Source organism: Ipomoea nil, unplaced genomic scaffold (assembly GCF_001879475.1).
Source record: "Ipomoea nil cultivar Tokyo-kokei standard unplaced genomic scaffold, Asagao_1.1 scaffold1043, whole genome shotgun sequence".
NCBI classification, from domain to species: Eukaryota; Viridiplantae; Streptophyta; class Magnoliopsida; order Solanales; family Convolvulaceae; genus Ipomoea; species Ipomoea nil.
Window position 1 is genome coordinate 9,468,965 of NW_017617471.1, and position 15,018 is coordinate 9,483,982.

Consider the following 15,018-nt stretch of genomic DNA (forward strand, 5'->3'; position numbering starts at 1 on the left):
AAGCACAGATCAATGAGCTTAAAGAGTTTCTGGATAAATCCTTTAGGATTAAAGATCTTGGTCACCTAAATTTCTTCCTTGGAATTGAGGCAGTCAGGACAGCAGATGGCATTAGCTTGTTTCAGAGAAAGTACACATTGGAAATTCTCAAAGAGAATGGGTTCTTAGAAGCTAAACCAGCAAGTACTCCAGCCACAACAGGGTTAAAGCTTGTCAGTTCAGAAGGGGATCCTCTTGACAACCCTGAGATTTATAGAAGGCTCATTGGGAAACTGCTGTACTTAACAAACACAAGGCCAGATATTTCACATGCTGTACAGCAGTTAAGTCAATTTGTTGATGTGCCTACCAATATTCATCTCACTGCTGCTCATAGAGTCCTTAGATATCTCAAAGGTTCCCCAGGTAAAGGCTTGTACTATCATGCTAATTCCCAGATGCAACTGAAGGGTTTTTCAGACTCTGATTGGGCTAATTGCATTGAGTCTAGAAAGTCTATTACTGGTTTTTGCATATACCTTGGTGATAATTTGATCTCTTGGAAGACCAAGAAACAAGCCACAGTATCAAAATCTTCCTCAGAAGCTGAATATAGGGCCCTAGCCTCTACTGTTTGTGAAGTTCAATGGCTGCATTATCTGTTAGCTGATTTGAGTGTGAAATTTGATGCTGCTACTCCTTTGTTTTGTGACAACCTATCAGCTATTGCTATTGGTGAGAATCATGTGTTCCATGAACGCACAAAACATATTGAAATTGACTGCCACATTGTCAAACAAAAGGTGCATGAAGGATTGATCAAGCTGCTGCCAGTTTCTTCCCAAAAACAGATTGCTGATGGTTTCACTAAAGCCCTACCAAAACCTGCCTTTGAAATCTTTCACTCTAAGCTGGGCATTCATGATATTCATGTTCCAGCTTACGGGGGGGTGTTGAAGTATATAAATGAACAACAAATAGGTGGCAGTACACAATAGAAGCAAGGACATTCCTAGCAAGGGCATTCCTGTATTTTTGCTTCTTCTTTCCAGTCTGTTATAACCGTTTTCTGCTCTTAGTCTACAGTATATAATAGGCTCTTTGCTTTGTATGTCAGTGTGAGTTCAATAATGAAGAATATCCATTGTTTTCTCTTCTCCTAAAATGATCAAACTTCTTACCATACTGTTTAGAACTTGTATGCATGTTAAGGTGCTGATTTCGTCAAGCTAAGTTAAAAAATAATCTAATAATATATTTAAAATAATCTAATTCAATATCTTATATTTTGCTGAAACTTAAAATGAAAAGAAAAAATATTAAATTAATTGGTTTATATATATATATATATATATATATATATATATATAAGAAACTAACTTCAATTCAAGGCCTTGCTTGAGGACCACAAGCGCCTTGAGCCACAGTAAAAGATTATGTTATATATAATATATCTTTATGTGAAAGATATTTGCTAAATGATATATAATATGCTTACTATTTCTGGTGACAGTGTAGAGGTGCTGGGGTGGTCAAATCCACTGGTGTTGACATTTTCCTCTCCATTTGATTGCTTATGCATCTGTAGGAATAATATATTTAACGAGAAAACAATTCAAACTCTTCTTTTATCGTAGTATTATTTCAAGGACCATAAATAGATAAACTAATAGAGGTTATCCATAACTGAACGGATCAAACCAAGACAGCTAATAGGTGTCTCCCACAAAAAGTTAAACTTGAAACCTTGTAGTAATCAAATTAACCGCTAGACCAACTTTAAAACAATTTCTTTTAATATTACAAAAACTTTTTAGTAATTAACAATTCTTTATCTTGTAAATAATTAACATAATTTGCTTTAAAAAAACATAATTTGGAACCTATGTTGGGATATATATCATTTTTTCTCTCGAACAATATCTCGATCAAAACATAAATATAATAAGTAAAACTTACAATTCATGTTATAAATTTTCAAAACATACAAAAACTTAGAGACAATTTCATCTATTAGAAAATATTTCTATTCAAATTAAATTGAAGATCTATTTAATATAACCCAATCCAATATCTAATATTTTTGTGGACTTTATTTTGAACATAAAATTGTTTAAATACAAGAATCCATACAGTTATTTAATTTCCTTACCATATGATTGCTTATGTACCTGTAGGAATATAATATATTTAAAGAGAAAACAATTCAAACTCTTTTTCTAATGGAGTATTACTTTAAGGATCATAAATAATAGATAAACTAAGGGTCTGTTTGGAAACCTGAAAAATGACTTCTGAAAAATGAGTCATTTTCCAGAAATCATTTTCCTTTCCTGTGTTTGGCTGCACAATGGAAAACTGTCTTTTGGTGTTTGGTTCATTTTCCAGAAAATGATGGAAAACTGTCTTTTGGTGTTTGGTTCATTTTCCAGAAAATGAACAGAATGTCATACTTAAACATTTTAATTATTATATACCGAATATGACAATTTGAAATCACAATTACATGTTAGAAACAACATAAATGCATAAATAATCAAGTCTTGAAAATTAAAGTCCACAAATTAAGCAAAGCATTTTATTATATAATCAGTACAAAAAAAAAAAAATACAGCAACAAGTTCACTGGTTTGACATAAAAAATCAAAAAAAAAAAAAAATTCATCTGGTTTCGCATCGGAAACCATAACTGGTTTCCAATGCGAAACCAGTGAGTCTGGTTTCCAATCGGAAACCAGTGACTGCACTGGTTTCCGCATCGGAAACCAGATCTGGTTTCCGATGCGGAAAACCAGACTCACTGGTTTCCCTAGTCGGAAACCAGTTTGGTTTCCGGCTGGGGAAACCAGTGAAGAAGGCTTAACATTTGAAAAAAAAAATCAAAAAGGGGAAGTCATTTTCTGGGAGAAGAAGGCTTGAGCGTGTGTTGATTGGAAGATGGAAAATGACTTCCGCCAAAAAAAAGGGGAAGTCATTTTCCGGATTTTAGCCCTCATTTTCCATTGACTAGCTAGCATTTTCCTTTGACCATTTCATTTTCAGCCTTCCCAAACACCAAAAATCCGAAAAATAATTTCCAAAAGTCATTTTCTGGGTTTCCAAACAGACCCTAACATAGGTTGCACATAAATAAACGGATCAAACCAAGTATCGCTAAGTATCGCTGCAACTGCCTAAGTAGTGATGATACGGGAAAATTTACTGCAGAAACAAAGCAACAAAATACATCATAAAGTTACATAAGAGCAATGACAAGAGTGTTTTTTTGGAGAGTTTTTTTTTTTTTTTAATGGTTGGTGATGGGGCTTTTTCAAAACAAAAATACTTGATGTACTCCCAAAACGACATTTTCAATTTGTACTCCCATTTTGCACTCCAAAGTTATGACAAAAACTTTGTAAAATCAGAGACGGAGCCAAAGGGGCAGTTGCCCCCCTCACCCCACCCCCACCCCTTTATATATATATATATATATATATATATATATATATATATATATATATATATATATATATATATATATATATATATATATATATAGTTACATTATTAGTATATGTATTACAAAACAGATTATGTAATCAAAAGCTTTGGTAGACAAGGTGGTGGAAGACGCGTTTGAATTTAGAAATGGCTTGGGTTTGTGTTTTTTTTGAGTGCTACTGATTCTATTAGAGAGTATCAGTGTTCATACTTTCTAGGCTCGAACTTATAACCTTCCATATGGGAGTTCAACCCGGGTGCCATTAGACCACAAGGTCTTGGCAACAATATTTAATGTTATACTTAAGTTATTGGAATGCTTCTGTGACATGACTATCTTTTGGCTATTTTTGATGAGTGGGAGTGACAGACGTGTCAACTCCAAGCTTTTAGCCGTTAGAGGTAGTTCTTATGTTAACTTATAAAAATGTCATGGAATATATAGTTAGCATTATGCTAATATTAAGAGATCTCTACTTAAGGCATGCTTTGAAGGATTTTAGAGATCATACAGTGTACTCTTTTGTACAATTTGGATGGTTTTTTCTTTTAAGTTGTGCATGTGTGTGTTATTTTGAGAAACATCCTTTAAGGTATCAAGAATAAACGTTGGGTTTGTTCATAAAGGATTCAAGTTGGGGATCAGAATAAAAAATGCATGTGATCATATAAGATATTACTCACTTTTTCAGTAGATGACATATTACTATGGTTCGTGTGCTTTGTTCTTTGATGAGAGTTTGCTAGTACTTGCACCAAGTGGGAGACGGTAAGACTTTCCCGTATAATATATATTATATATTATGAGTCTTACTTATGGTGCAAGTGGACTAGGCCCATTAAGTAATTGGTTGGACTAGACATTTAGGTTTAAGTCTGTATTCCACCAATGTGCCTATATAAAGCCTGTATTGATGGGATACATTATTCATTATTATGGTACTCATGTTGCTCAGAAAATACCAGTGAGACAAAACGGCTAACACCCTGCAGGTCTACCGTTCACTAGGCAACACAACAGGATATCAACCATGACTGGAGATCTACCGTGCTTCCGCTTCCGCTATTACAAGTTAAGTTTTTCGTAGATTATTCTCTGTATAGTTAGATCATATTTAGATCTCTCACTCGACTCTAAGATGGAGATTGGGGTGATGCTTTGTTTGTCAGTTGCTTCGTTGAACAGATCAGAGGAGGTCGTCGGTTTTCGTTTTCCAATTATTTCGTCAGACAATTAAAGGTTTTCATCCTTTAGGATGGATGCGAGATGAATCTTGGCAGGGAAGAAGGAAAAATGATTCTTTTTGGAAAAAAAAATAATTTTAATAATAAATAAAGGCATGTAAAATATTTTTATAATTAAGATTGATATGTAAAATGAAAGATCAACTTTAAACCGCCAACTTAGCAAGTTACCGAAAATTAAGGGCATCCTTAATAGTTGAGGTTTTTTGAGGGAAGGGAAAAGGGGGGAAAACAAAAAGAAGAGATAAAGAGAAAATGAGAGGGAAGAGAAAAAGGAGGAAAAAAAAAAGAAAAAGAAAAACAAGATATAAAAAGGAAATTAAAAAAAAAAGAAATATAAAACATGCGGATTTACGCGGCCGCTTGGCGCATGGAGTACACAGCCCGACTGGGTGCTTGTTTTGGAGCGCACACGAGAAGCAACGTTTTCTTTAAATTTTGGTGGGTCCCACCATTCTGATAAAAATCCATGTTTTCCTGGAGGATCCCAAGCTTTCTCATTCCTCCACTTCTTTCTTCCACATTAGCATAGCTATTCTTAAAAACGGTGAAAAACCAACTAATAGGGATGGCCTAATTGGGTAGTTATTTGATTGCACTATTTTTGCTTGTCTGAGAGGAGATAATTACATATTTTTTTTTTTGAGTTCAATGACTAAATTGTTTTTTTTTTTTGTTTTTTTTTTTTGTGAAATTCGATGATTTATTTGATCCTTATTCGTATTACATCTTTACGAAAATGTATTACATTTCTCTTCAATTATTTATTTATTTATTAAAAGCTACTAGTATTTACTATATGTGTGATTCACAAAAAATAGGTTTCGAATATTAGTACTTTATATTATTGTAAATAATAATAATAATAATAATAATAATAATAATAATAATAATAATAAAAGTGTAAAACATTTTTATAAATTTGATATTTATATTTTAGGAAATAACTAACATATAACACTAATATATAATGTGTATATATTACTCCCTCTGTCCCATTTTGCATGTCTTACTTTCCTTTTTAGTTTGTCCCAAAATGTTGTCCTCTTTCCAAAATTGAACATCACCATCATTCTACTTTTTCCCAAATTACCCTTATGACTTTTGCTTTTATTTCCAAAAGTGAAAAAGTGAAGGGCATAATTGGAAAATACATAGCATTTACTTTAATTCATTAAAAAGCGTGCAAAAAGCAAATGAGACAACCAATTCGGGACGGAGGGAGTATTATTATTGAAGAAGATAAGAAAATATATAGTGGATGTACGTGCATAATAACAATAGTGAAAAAGATAACGGAACTTATAAAGGTAGAAGTATTTTTGTCTAAAAAATATTGTATAGTACAATTCTTATAGCATAATGTTTCAAAAAACGTAACGAAAAAATGGATATAAAGGAATGGTATAACATTTTCCACACTTATTAATTTTTAGATTAGATTAGTATTTCACTAAAATGTATTATTTTTAATAAAAAATTACTTTTTTCTTTAAAGTATTGCATGTTTACTCAAAATATTACATTTTAATTGAAATTTATATATATATATATATATATATATATATATATATATATATATTTTTTTTTTTTTTTTGAGTACTATCGACTCTATTACAAAGTAGTATTTGTTTAGTATATTTTCTCTATCTATTGTAGTTCAAAGAGTCAATACCCTACCACCGTGATTTGATCCACTTTCCCTAAATGAGAGTCACATATGTGTCAATTGAACACAAAGTGAAAAATGATATTTTGATTTTATTTGAGAGAAAAGGTAAAGAAAATAATAAAAATCATGACCCACATTATTTGTATAAATCAAAGTTTTAACTGTAAGTATGGAGTTTTCAAAAAAAAAAAACTGTAAGTATGGAATAGAAAATAGAGTGGAAAGTGATAGTGTGGAGTAAGGAGTATTTCTCTAATTATTTTGGCGTTGAGTGCTAGTTAAGGCGATTTTAAATTTTAGCTTAGATGTCAGAAGAATTATTGTAGTTGTCAGAAGACATTATTGAAGGAAGAGTGATGATATAGAAAAACTTTACTGCAGAAATAAATCAACAAAATCCATACACCCAACCATAAAATTAAATTAACTAATATAAGTACAGCAGCTGCATAGGTATGGTAGACAGGTAGTGATGATATAGAAAAACTTTAACGCATTGTTAAAAAATTAACTAAAAATGACTTAGTTTCGGTTTGAATTGGGTCAAATTATATTTTAATTTTTCTAAGATTTAATTTTATTTAAGATATATAACATGTAAGCTAATTTAAAGTTGAAAACTTAAAAGCTACTAAATACTAGCTTATTTTGAGGCGCTATTTAGCGTTTCGTCTCAAAATAAGTTATTAATTTAAATTCTCTATATTTTACAAAACAAAGACTATAGTTTATTTGTAGCTAAAAATATATTCTTCCAAATATAACCTATTGGAGAGGTATAATTTGAAAAATTAATTTTAATAAATAAATAATATCATCTTCTCAAAAGGAAAAAAAAAAAAAACATGTAAAACATTTTGAGAGGTTGCTCCAACATTGCCGCTAGTTAGACTTGATTCCCCATCATTCTTTTCAACTTTCACCTCTATAATATGTTGAAGACTAATTTATTTGATCCTTATTCATACTACATGTGTTACGAAATTGTATTGTATTTCATTAAAAAAATTACCTTTTTTATTAAAAGCTATTAGTCTTTCACTAATACGTATTATTTTTATGAAAAATTACATTTTTTACTTTAAAAAATTGCTTTTTCTTTCAAAAGCATTACTGTTTATTCAAAATATTAAGTTTAACTGAATAGTTTTATTTTTTCCTTGAAATATATTATTTTTAATTGAAAAGAACTACATTTTCACTTAAAAGTATTAATTTTTTATTAGAAAATATTGTATTTTTCACTTAAAATATTACTTTTTTACTGAAAAATAGAGTTAATACCAACTGTGATTCCTAGACCAATACAGCCTCCACATGTGTTTTGAACTTGACCCTGTTATTTAAAACGCTAGTGCAGCTGTCGAAGAAGATTACAAGTATTGAAATATTTTGAACTAATGCTTTGTTTCATAAACTTAACAATTCAGAGGAAATATTTTATATTATTTTAAAGAAACATTTTTTTAACATTGTTCATAAGATGTCAATTTTTTAAACAGATCATAAATAATTAATTTTTATGGTATGCGAATTGCCCAGTGTTTAATTTTAGCAACTCGTTTTTTTTGTTCGTTGTAGTTGATTGGTTGTTGGAGACTTGGAGCCAGCCTGCCCTTCATGACTAGGCACAATCAATGCTCTCTGAAATGTGTATATAGTAATTAAGTGTTTGGTTGGTTGTTATGCTGCTATAGCCCGTAAGCTGCGCAAAGCATTAATTTTTCAGTGGCATAGATAGTATCATCAATTCAAGGCCAACTCTTCTTCAACACGTTTGGAAACAAGGATATATAGCTAGTCTTAGAGCATCTCCAATTAATTAAATTTTTGGAAAAAAGATTTTCAAACAAGATATTTGATGAGAATAATTTCGTAGGAAAAATTAATTAATATGTTTAATGTTATCTTAGAAACGTAAGAATTAAATTATTAAAAAACTAGTTAAGATATTGATTTGTTTAAATTTTTCTAGTTATGAAATTCTTTTAAAATATTTAATGTACCATTGTTATTATATACTAATATTTTTTAAAAACAAAATGTTAAATTTTAATACGTAAACAAACTATTTTAAATTTTTTAAAAATGTCCTTCTTAGTCTTTTTACAATTATCAGCTTATCAAAATGTTAATTTTACCAAACACTTTCAATTATAATAGCTCTTTAGTTTTCAGCTCCTAACTTACAGTTTTTCAGCTTTCAGCTCCTTTTTAACTTCCAGCTCCTAGCTTATAGTTTTTCAGCTAGGTTTACCAAACATAGCCTAAAAGTATATTATTTTGTATGATTACATCCCGTACACAAATAATGTAGTTTAATATATTAAATATATATATTTTTAATGATCCACGCAACATTGTGTGAATCATGGTCTGCGAAAATTCATAAACAATAAATGGTTTGAAAACTGATAAAAACGAACACAGAAATGAAAAGTCTAAAGTGTATGTAATTTATTTCAGTCACAAGCAAATCGATATATACTGCCAAGACAAATATGCAGTACACATCATATATAGAAAAACGATAAATAACCTTCACTCCTTGACTACGATACCAAAATACCATATGAAAGTAATCACAAATTGGAAATACAAAAATAATTAATCTCCCAATTCAACAATATGAAATCACTAACACACACTTAGTTTAAATTCGCTTTCAACATCAATAATGCGCGCCCACTCATGCTTTGCTTCGGAATTCATCCAACAACGAACCACATGTCTGACCAACCATAATAATAAATTTAAGTTATTTATAATTCAGGCAATCAAGCTCAATCCACTGAAAATATAATAATAATAATAATAATAATAATAATAATAATAATAATAATAATAATAATAATAATAATAATAATAATAATAATAATAATAATAATAATAATAATAATAATAATAATAATAATTGAAAGAAATATTAAAAGAACAAGGTTTAAAGACTTTGACTGACCTCTAGATCACGGTCAAGAAAAATATAAAAATAGGTAGCTCAATTCTGATCCACACATTCATTGCGCAAAGATAAACAAATGCATCAACTTTAATTCTTTTATTTCAAGAAAGCAATTGACATAGCTGACCGAACAATTAATCATCATCAGAAACCTGAAGAAAAATGTACAACTAAGTTTTTTAAAAAAATCAAATAATATATTTAAAATAATCTAATTAATTCAATATCCTATTTTTTGCTGAAACTTAAAATGAAAAGAAAAATATTAAATTAATTGGTTTATATATAATAAACTAACTTCAATTCAAGGCCTTGCTTGAGGACCACAAGCGCCTTGAGCCACAGTAAAAGATTATGTTATATATAATCTTTTATGTGTAAGATATTTGCTAAATGATATATAATATGCTTACTATTTCTGGTGACAGTGTAGAGGTGCTGTGGTGGTCAAATCCACTGGTGCTGACATTTTCCTCCTCATTTGATTGCTTATGTATCTGTAGGAATAATATATTTAACGAGAAAACAATTCAAACTCTTCTTTTATTGTAGTATTACTTCAAGGACCATAAATAGATAAATTAACATAGGTTATCCATAACTGAACGGATCAAATCAAAACGGTTAATAAGTGTCACCCACTGAAGTCAAACTTGAAATCTTGTAGTAATCAAATTAATCGCAAAACCAACTTTAAAACAATTTCTTTTAATATTCCAAAAACTTTGTATGTAGTAATTAACAATTCTTTATCTTGTAAATAATTAACATAATTTGGAACATATGTTAGTTTGGCATATATATCATTTTTTCTCTCGAACAATATCTCGATCAAAACATAAATATAATAATTAAAACTTACAATTCATGTTATAAATTTTCAAAACAAACAAAAACTTAGAGACAATTTCATCTAATAGAAAATATTTCTATTCAAATTAAATTGATCTATCGAAGATCTATTTAATATAACCCAATCCAATATCTAATATTTTTGTGGACTTTATCTTGACAAGAAAATTGTTTAAATATAAGAATCCATACAGTTATTTAATTTCCTTACCATATGATTTCTTATGTACCTGTAGGAATAATATATTCAAAGAAAAATGTTCTAAAATTTTCTCCTATCAGTCAATTAAATCAAAAGGTCTTTTGAAAAGAAAACAAAAATCAAAATTTCTATTAATTCATGATTCTTTATTTGCTACATAATTAACATATTTTGCACCCTCCCCTGACATATATATATATATCACTTATTTCCTCAAACAATATCACAACAAAACATCAATCTCCTATAATTTACAAAAATGTTATACGCACTTTGGAATTCAAAAAAAGGTTATGTTGTATGGTAAAAAAGATCAAGATAATATACTTACGATTTCTTGTGATGAAGTAGAGGTGCTGGGTTGGTCGAATCCACTGGTATTGACATTTTCATCCTCATAACTAGCAACATTGTCATCCACTTGATTATTTACCTGTACAGGATTAATATAAATTCACTTTCTTCTTCTACACTTCAATTAAATCAAAAGTTCTTTTAAAAAAAAAAAAAAATATTGAGCAAACTTTCTAGTAATTCACGATTCATTATATACTAAATAATTAACAAGCTTTGCCTGTTGGTGTATCTTTCACTCATTCTCTCAAATAATCTCACCATCAAAACAGAAATTTAATAGAACTTACAATGTTATAAAATTTCAAAACATACAAAAACTTAGACAATTTTAGTCTCTGGAAAATACTTCTACCTTTTTGAGCATATAGCATATATAAACACAAATGTGCAATCTAACTATCAGCTTAGACTTTTAGTTGAGATGAATCACATGTTTCAATTTGGTATCAGAGCTGGCAAATTATGTTGTGGAACCGTACAGTTCTAAAACTGTTCATAATTATGAATATATAGTTCAAAAATTATGAATATATAATTCTATTATTATAAACATAATTATGAACATATAGTTCTGAACGGATCAAATCAAGACGGCTAATGGGTGTCTCCCACTGAAAATCAAACTTGAAGCCTTGTAGTAATCAAATTAACCACATGACTAACTTTAAAATAATTTCTTTTAATATTACAAAAACTTTCTAGTAATTAACAATTCTTTATCTTGTAAATAATTAACATAATTTGGAACCTATGTTAGGTTGGCATATATATCATTTTTTTCTCTCGATCAAAACATAAATATAATACTAACTGAAACATGTGCTCCATCTCAACTAAAACTCTGCTCACACGTGTGCGGGATTCCAAGCAACACGTAACCTATGTTAGGTTGGCATATATATCATTTTTTTCTCTCAATCAAAACATAAATATAATACTAACTGAAGCATGTGCTACATCTCAACTAAAACTCTGCTCACACGTGTGCGGGAACGTGGAGGTTCTAACCCATGACCGATAACAAATTGAAGCATGTGCTCCATCTCAACTAAAAGCCTAAGCTAATAGTTGGATTGCACATTAATGGTTATATGCTCACGTACAATACTCCATAATTAAAACTTACAATTCATGTTATAAATGTTCAAAACATATATTCAAAAACTTAGAGACAATTTCATATAATAGAAAATATTTCTATTCAAATTGAATTGAAGATCTATTTAATATAATCCAATCCAATATATAATATTTTTGTGGACTTTATGTTGAAAAGAAAATTGTTTAAATATAAGAATCCATACAGTTATTTAATTTCCTTACCTTATGATTTCTTATGTACCTGTAGGAATAATATATCAATTGAAATAAAAATTTTCTAAATTCTTCTCCAATCATTCAATTAAATCAAAAGGTCTTTTGAAAAGAAAACAAAAACAAATTTTCTAGTAATTCACGATTCTTTAATTTATTTGCTACATAATTAACATATTTTGCATCCTCTGCTGACATATATCACTTATTTCCTCAAACAATGTCACTGCAAAACATCAATATCGTATAATTTACATCTAATGTATGTTATACGCACTTTGGAATTCAAATCTCCTAAAGGTTATGTTGTATTGTTAAAAAGGCCAAGCCAATATACTTACGATTCTTTGTGATGAAGTAGAGGTGCTGGGATGATCGAATCCACTGATGTTGATATTTTTCTCCCCATTTGATTGCTTATGTACATGTAAGAATAATATATTTAACGAGAAAACAATTCAAACTTTTCTTCTACTGAAGTATTACTTTAAGGATCATAAATAATAGATAAACTAACATAAATTGCACATAAATGAACGGATCAAATCAAGAAGGCTAAAAGGCATCTCTCTTAAAATTCCACTTAGAATCTTGTTGTTGACTTCAACTTTAAAACATTTTTTTTTTCAATATTACACCAACTTTCAAATAATTAACACTTCTTTACCTGGTAAATAATTAACATACTTTGCAACCTATGTTGGCATATATACGCATACATCATTTATTCCCTCAAACAATATCACCACAAAACATCAATCTCATATAATTTACATCTAATGTATGTATTCGCACTTCCAAATTCAAATCTCCCTAAAGGTTATGTTGTGTGGTTAAAAAGGCTAAGGCCCTGTTTGGTAAAAAATTGGCATATAGGTCAATTTTGACTTATTTGACCACTATTAATTGTTTGATGTAGTTAAAATATCAATATAAATGTTTGGTTAATTAGCTTTTTGCAACTTCAAAAGGCTAAAATTAAAAAAGCTACTCCAAGCAACTTTTTCAATTAGCTTTTTCATAAAAGAAATTATACCAAACAGCTATCAGTTAACAACTAATTTACCAAACACTTTTCTACAATCAGCTAATATTATCAACTTTTATACTCTCTAATTAACACAATCAGCTAACAGCTGACAACTATCCGCTAATAGCTATTTACCAAACAGGGCCTAAAACAATATACTTACGATTTCTTGTGATGAAGTAGAGGTGCTGGGTTGGTTGAATCCACGGGTGTTGACATGTTCATCCCCATATGCTTGGGTAGCTTGGTTATTTACCTGTACATGATTAATATAGATTCACTTTCTTCTTCTATCACTTCAATTAAATCAAAAAGTTTTTTTTTTTTAAATAAAAATATTGAGCAAACTTTCTAGTAATTCACGATTCATTATCTACTAAATAATTAACATGCTTTGCAACTTCTGTTGGCGTATCTTCCACTCATTCTCTCAAATAATCTCACCATCAAAACATAAATTTAATAGAAGTTACAATGTTATAAAATTTCAATCCATACTTCTATCCATATAGTAATTTTGCTCTCTAAAAATAGTTTAAATGACAATATTCTGTGTTTGTAATATCTTCTCTTCTACTTTTTTTTTTTTTGGTTGTATGAGTACAAATTTATGAAATTTTAGCATAGCTTACAATTTCACGTTGTATGGGAATTTAAAAATAATATGAAATTGATCTTTACTGTATAATTTTAGAAGAAAAAAATAAAAGGAGAAAAATTTAAAAATTTCCAAAAAATAAAAATATAATAAAATTACAATTAATGTTATAAATTTTCAAGACATGCAAAAAGTTAGAGACAATTTCATCCAATAGAAAAGGCTGGGACAATATGCTTACCATTTCTTGTGACCGAATAGAGGTGCTGGGTTGGTCGAATCCATTGATTTTGACATTTGTTTTGCTATGCCTTTTCACACAAATCTTTCTTGCAAAATCAGCTACCATTTCACTCACATCAAATAGTTCCATCACTTTAAGACTGTCCACATTAGCAAAATCATGTGGAATATTTTCTAAGGAAATACAATTCCTGAGAACCAGGCTTTCAAGAACTGGAAAGCTTTTCTTTGAGTCCACAGCTGTCCAAGTTATGAGGTTCATCTTACCAATGCGGAAATACTGAAGCTCTTTGAAAATAACATCACTGCTTAAATTCCAATGTTTCCCTGAGAACGCATTGTCATCCAACTTGAGCACCACAAGCTGTTCCAGGCCTCCCAATACAGTTATGTCATTCCACTGAAACAATGTACCAGACAAGGTCAACTTTCTTAGGCTTCTTGGAAACTTATCGGACATTGGGACCTTCAACTCTACTTTCTCAGAGTTGCCATGAAGCTTCAAGTTTTCAAGGCATTCTAGCATTTGAAGATTGTTGAACAAGCAAACATTTTGCTTTTCCTGAAAAAGTTCTGATAAATCCCCGCGAACACCTAACTTTTGGAGTTTGGGGGTCATGTTGAAGATCTCATTTGTGCAACTCCCTGGTGATATGGTAGAAAGTGTGAGGATATTTTGTTTACCGCTATGCTTGCTTCTTTTGGGAGGAGAGGGCAGTTGCGTAGAGGTGTTGGTGTGCACATGCCATAGTTCTTCCATGTTCCATATGCCTCCATTAATTTGTAATGTCCTTTCTGTGGTTTTGATCAGTAAAGTCTCCAAATATGAAAGATGTTCGAATGACTTGGGGAGGGAACTGATATCAGCTGTGATTGCAAGATACCTGATGCTACTGTGTTCAGAGTAAAGCTCATTTGGCAGCGAGCTAAATGTGAGGGATTCAATATTCAACACACTAAGATATTTAAAGGTTTTTAGGATGGTTTCCAACTGCTCTGGCGTCGAATGAATCTTACTCTTTTGTGAGGAGGACAACAACAAAGATCTAAGATATTTATCCTTTTCTTGACGTGGATCCAT

At 30.1% G+C, this 15,018-nt stretch overlaps 1 protein-coding gene across 1 annotated transcript in view; it reads right to left on the reverse strand.

The window, feature by feature from the left end:
• The window catches only part of LOC109181374, a 289,298-nt gene that overhangs the window by 65,458 nt on the left and 208,822 nt on the right, over positions 1-15,018 (reverse strand). Inside the window, exons 12-14 of the mRNA XM_019331122.1 lie at positions 13,261-13,352; positions 12,408-12,492; positions 10,727-10,828 (exon numbers count right to left, since the gene is read on the reverse strand). Coding sequence (XP_019186667.1) covers positions 10,727-10,828; positions 12,408-12,492; positions 13,261-13,352 — 279 coding nt within the window. The remainder of the gene's footprint in view (positions 1-10,726; positions 10,829-12,407; positions 12,493-13,260; positions 13,353-15,018) is intronic.